The sequence below is a fragment of the Psammomys obesus genome, unplaced genomic scaffold (assembly GCF_907164565.1).
Source record: "Psammomys obesus unplaced genomic scaffold, mPsaObe1.curated_primary_1811, whole genome shotgun sequence".
NCBI lineage: Eukaryota > Metazoa > Chordata > Mammalia > Rodentia > Muridae > Psammomys > Psammomys obesus.
This window is the reverse complement of record NW_026585580.1, coordinates 11900782-11906801: the sequence shown is the minus strand read 5'-3', so window position 1 is coordinate 11906801 and position 6020 is coordinate 11900782. Positions and strand designations below refer to the sequence as shown.

The 6020-nt window shown below is 42.8% G+C and overlaps 1 protein-coding gene across 13 annotated transcripts in view; it reads right to left on the bottom strand.

Annotated features, from left to right (window-relative positions):
• The window catches only part of Dst (dystonin), a 400583-nt gene that overhangs the window by 178076 nt on the left and 216487 nt on the right, over positions 1 to 6020 (bottom strand). For all 13 annotated transcript variants that reach the window (XM_055606512.1, XM_055606422.1, XM_055606436.1 and 10 more), the window contains one exon: positions 3015 to 3181. In XM_055606512.1, the coding sequence (XP_055462487.1) occupies positions 3015 to 3181 (167 nt within the window). The remainder of the gene's footprint in view (positions 1 to 3014; positions 3182 to 6020) is intronic.

Sequence of the window (6020 nt, the reverse complement as noted above, 5' to 3'; positions counted from 1 at the left end):
GGGGACATCTACCCCAGCCACTGGGGACATCTACCCCAGCCACTGGGAACATCTACCCCAGCCACTGGGGACATCTACCCCAGCCACTGCAGCCATCTACCCCAGCCACTGGGGACATCTACCCCAGCCACTGTAGCCATCTACCCCAGCCACTGTAGCCATCTACCCCAGCCACTGTTGCCATCTACCCCAGCCACTGAGGACATCTACCCCAGCCACTGAGGACATCTACCCCAGCCACTGTTGCCATCTACCCCAGCCACTGAGGACATCTACCCCAGCCACTGAGGACATCTACCCCAGACATAGCCATCTCTAAAGGTCCTCTAATAGGTATCCAATTGTTTAGCACAGGCCCATGGGATAGCCCAGATAAGTTTTATTACAGAAGCCTAATGAAATCTAATAGTCAGTAAAGCTTCTTACCTAAATAAATAAAACATATGAAACCTTACTAAATACAAGTTTCCACAGCAAATTTAAATTCATGGAGACTGTATTGGAGGGGCTGGAGAGAAAGCTTAGAGGCTAGAGAGTTTCTGCTGGCTTCTCTTCCAGAGGTCCTAAGTTCAATTCCCAGCAACCACATGGTGGCTCATAACCATCTATGAGATCTGGTGCCCTCTTCTGGCATAGAGGCAGAATACTGTATATATAATAAACAAATCTTAAAAAAAAGAAATTAATTGTATGGAAATGGTTAAGTAAAACCATCTATAAAATGAAACACTACTCCTAAATTCTTAATAATACCCTAAAACCCACTTATAGTGGTACTTTCCTTGTTTATAACCTTGTCCTTTGTTTCTGGATTAAATTAAAGTATGAAGAAGTACGAAATGGTTGGGGGCAGTGGTGCACACCTGTAATCCCAGGACTTGGGGACACAGAGGCAAACAGATCTCTGAGAGTTCAAGGCCAGACTGGTCTACAAAGCAAGTCCAGGATAGCGAAGGCTACACAAAGAAACCATGTCTTGAAAAACAAAACAAAAACAAATAACCCCCCCAAAAGTAAGAAATGTGTGCAAGTCAAGCCTATCTGTTTAATTTTTACACACACTGAAAGAAAAGAAATAAATTATTTTCTTAAAGAAGGCCCAAGGGCTTTACAATACATTTTCCAGACTTAAGGTTTTTTAGTAAAAGAAACCAACTACGGGACAAAGGACACTATAACCGAACTTCAGCAACAGAGACCTTGCAAGCATATAGAGATGGTATTTTAAGTTCTGTAAAGAATTCTAGTGACGGAATAAAAACTGCAACCCTAACTTTTGGGCTAGAAAGAGATGGCTTAGCAGCCAGGAGAGGCCCGGAGTCTCCCAGAGGACCAAGCACCACACTGCAGTTTGCAACCCTGCTCTCCTGACCTCCAAGGACGCCAGGCAGGCGAGTGGTGCACAAATAAACGTGCACGCACCTAAGGTAAATTATCTTTTTAAAAAGACCCCATCATCTCACCAAAAGCAGTGACAGTGAACCTAATTTCTCTTGAAAATTTTAGGATCTCTGATGTAAATGACTTATTAAAAAATATACGTATGTATGCCAGTTTGCTCATGTAATCCTTAATGTGTCCTGGAGAGGCAGTTCTCAGGGAGGGAGAAAGGGAAGAAGCGAGGGAGTGAGGGGAGAAAGACAGAGAGGGAGAGGCAGAGAGGGAGGGAGAGAGAACATGTACTTACTCATCACCTATCCATCTATCTACCTATTTATTTACAGTCTTGTTATAGAATCCAGGCTGGTTTCAAGTTTGTGAGCCCCCTGTCTCAGCTCCCTGAGTGCTGACACTGCGAGTATGAGCCACCATGGCTCATCTTTTATGAGCAGATGACTTTAGAAAGCTGGCCTTTAGAAATGCCTGTATACTGCCTGGTAAGTTTTGGAGAAAGAGCTGGCAGTGCCGTAGTGTCGAGTCCCTGGAGCAGGCAGGGTAAGCGCGGACGTGTATGTACCACCATGCCGCTCAGTATCCGCCGTCTACTCTAAACAGGAGCAGGCGAGTGGACTCAGACTTTCTTCTTCAGCAACCTCCACTCACCTCTATGTAAGAGCTTCCATAAAGGAAGGAGGCTACCAGACCACATAAAAGTAGGGGCTGTTGAGTGTGGATACCTGAAGAGTTTGTTACTAGTTTTGTACGATTTTTATTATAGCCAATACCTTTTTCAGTTTAACAAGTTTATAGCTTAGACATAATCTGTTTGTGAACAGATTTATTTGGTTCTCAAAAATGGAACAATCTTTGTAAAAATCAAAGAAAATAACTGAGGTTAAACCTGTAAGTCTTCAATAAACACTTTTTGTGGATTAAATTTTAGTGAGACAGTAAAAGCAGATCAAAAAGCCAGCCTGGCAGGGTTGAATCCCAAGTCCAAAACTCGCTAGTCTTATGACTACGCAAATATTTACCCAGTATCTCAGCTTCATGTCTAGTTAGGGATAACGAGAGGGATGTTATGAAAATTAAATTAATCAATGCTTAGAATAATGGTAGACACTCACTGTTACTTCAGTTGTTAAGAGTAAGACTTACTAAATTTGCATAGGAAAACTGTTTGCCAACCCCAAATCAGCTGCCCAGTCACCTCTTAGAATGACAGAATAAGACTTGGAAATGGATACACTGTTAAGCCTTTGAACTATAGACCTTTGCCTTCCCACTCCTCACTTCCCTATAGATAAAATCCAGATCATTGACCTGCAGGTCTGTAGGCATCAGATCTTAATTTCTGCTAAGTTGTAGAAAAATATCCAGGCGTAATACAGCTCTGTTGCTTTCTGTCTATCTTTCTCTGTGTCTGTCTCTCTCTGTGTGTATGGGTCTGTCTGTGTGTGTGCGCATGTGTGTGTGTGTTGCAGTTTAGAGTACTAACTCAGCAGTGGTTAGCAGTGTGCTGTCTTCTATTTTATCCTGACTTCTTCTCTGCTATGCACATGTACTACTTCTTGAAAGGTTAGAAGTGAAAGCATGACCTGTATTCACATGTGGGAAAAACACATATTACATACCTGTATTTATGAATGATGGCATTAAATAGTTTCCCATCTCTCCAGCAGGTGGTGAAATTTTCACACCGCACACCAGCGTAACCCTCTGTCGCCTGCTGTGTCCACAGTAGCAAGCGTTCTTTTGCAGACATGTCCTCTGACTGTCCAGTTACATGAATGTCAGATATCTAGACAGAACAGAAGCATTAAACCATTAGGAAGGAAGGAAGCTGAGAGAGGAGAAACCCACCATGTGCCAAGTCCTTACAACTACTTTCCTTCATCCTGTAACACTTGTTTTTATGCTAAATATATTATTAAGAATATTTCCCATTTTACAGAGGAAAACTGAATTTCAAACAGACTTTCAGATTTGACTTATCTGTGTCCAACTTAAAAGCATCCGATGAATTTTTAAATGTAAAACAAAAACTTCACAACTTTTTTAAAAACATTTTTTACACTCCTTATTTTATGTACATTGGTGTTCTACCTGCATGTATGTCTGTGTGAGGGTGCCAGATCCCCTAGAACTGGAATTACAGACAGTTGAGAACTGCCGGGTGTGTAGTGGGAATTGAACCCAGGTCCTTTGGGCTGGGTGCTCTTAACTGCTAAGCCATCTCTTCAGCCCCTAATTTTATAATCTAAAACAAACAAACAAACAAACAAACACAACGACAAACCATGAAGGTCAGAGGGATCCAGGCTACCCCAATTGCAGGAGCACAATGACTCCGTATTGTAATCAAAACAAGTACAACAAAATTCACAGCTGTCTTCATGTACATAACAGCTCGCTAATACAGAAATAGGAAAGGTACAGTTTTGGCTTTCATCCTTGTATTTGTAATAAATTAGCGAGCTTCTGTTTAATGCATTTACTTTAATAAGCTTTCTCTGTTTAGTAGCAATGCTTAGACAATTACAATACATACTGTTATTTTACCCTGAGAATTATAGTTCTTGTCTCAAATCAACAATTTGCTTTTTGCCCATTCTTCTATAGAGTTGCCTCCCCCCAACAGTATCTTTTTAGTGGTTCATTTTAGTCAACACAATAGTTAGTCAACACAAACTTAAGATTCCTTTCCATCTAAAATCTTATTAAGAGACAGAACAAAGAACTCAGAGGGCAAACACAGAATCGAGCAACTGAAAGTGAAGAATGGGACAGTGCCAAGCTGGAACAGAAAACCCTTTATCCTTCCCAGCTACCACAAGACCAGGGCCATGGCCAATCCAAGGGCCCCAGGCAGAAACACTGCAGCACAAAAGCTCTTCCCTAGCTGACTATGTACCACGTCTGCTGCTGTGGATGAAGGCATGGCCTCGCTCCCTCTTCACCTGCAGTCCTACAGAGGCCGTCAGTGTCGGATGGAGCTCCATGCTGAGCAATGGTGGAGACACTGGGATGTGAAAGGGGAACACTGTCTCCCTTTCAATCATTTTAGGAATTTGTGCTAACCTCTACAGCACGGGGAAGAATTACGTGCATGGATATATCACCTAACATACGGAAGAATTTTGTTTTTATTTTTCCGTGCAGAAAATAATTACCAAATTACCACTGTTTTCTATTTAATTATTTCAGAGGTGTAATTATGCTGGGTGACTTAGTGACACAGCCCACACAAATTTGCCTCTCCTTGATTACACACTCAAGCCATGTAGCTGCTTAATTAAGAATGTTCCCTCCCTCGCAACATAACGAGAGAGTTATCACGTTGTGTAGGGGAACTGCAAATGAGCATGGTGTCATCACCTTGCACACAAGAAGCACATGCTCAGTGTAGGCTGGATGTTTTATTCAGCATGGGCATGGCGTATTAGCACACGGCACAGAGCAAACACATGCCGAATGTCTTTTATAAGTGTTGTTACTCCTTTTCACAGGGGAAGAGGCAAAACCTGCACTTCATATTTTTTCCCAGTCAGTTCTCGGTGTTTCTGCCATTTCTAGCTGATTCAAGAGCACTCTGGGCCAGGTCAGTTACAAAGAAACTATGCTCTAACTGGGAACTGAGTAAATGTCAATGGTAAAAGGTGCTAGTGTAAAAAGTGTGGGTGCTATTCTACCTGAGGAGCTTACAGGTCTGGAATACTGACAGGGAAAACCAGTCTTGTTATCAAATAATTTTCAACAGATGAATTCTAGACTGCCAGTCACCCACATACTAGTTCAGACTATTACACACATGCAGAGTATTTCTGAAACTCTAACTTAAAAACACATGCCAGCTCATTTTCCCCATCTCTGGTTGTTCTCAATGAACTGGTCACTGAGCCTTTCCTCCTGCGTCATGTGCTTGCTTCACTTCTCCCCGTTTGCCTCCCATAACTCAGGACTTGGCAGAAATCTCACCCCATGAAAAACAACGTCTCTTGCATACCTTGCATCATTCCTCACTTCTGGCTGAGTTTCTCGTCTCCCACACTATCACAATTCAGCTTCAGCAAAGTCCTCTAGGCCTGCAGGGATGTTTTCAAACCAGTGTGCCAATGGGCGCAAAGACTTCACTTTTGACACTTAGGACGCTCTCCTCCTATTCCTCACCAACGGTACACCTGCATGCCACACCTGTTAAGTACTTGAGTGTGTGTCTACAAGCTCGACCCTCATCTCTGCCTGATGTGGAGAACTCAGTCCTCTCTTTTCACTCAAACTCAGCATCCTTGATATGAGCTAGAAACCAGTCATGCTTGTGGCACACACTCTCCCACTGAGCTCCATGCCCACCCTTAAAATAAAAGATGCTTCCCTGTGATGCACAGCCTTTAAGGTTCCATGTGCCTGAAACTGAATTTTTCCTTCCCTTCATGCACTTCATTCCCATCTGCATTTCTAGCTCAGAGAACAGCTCTACCATTTGCCCAGATCAATAACTCTGTCATCAATGATGCATCTTCCTCCTCTATATCGACTTTCACCTCTGACCCCCAACCCTAAGCAACCCTCACTCAATGAACAACTAGAACTGCAATGCCTCTTCACCTCAGTGTCACATGCCTTGCGCAGGTACTCTT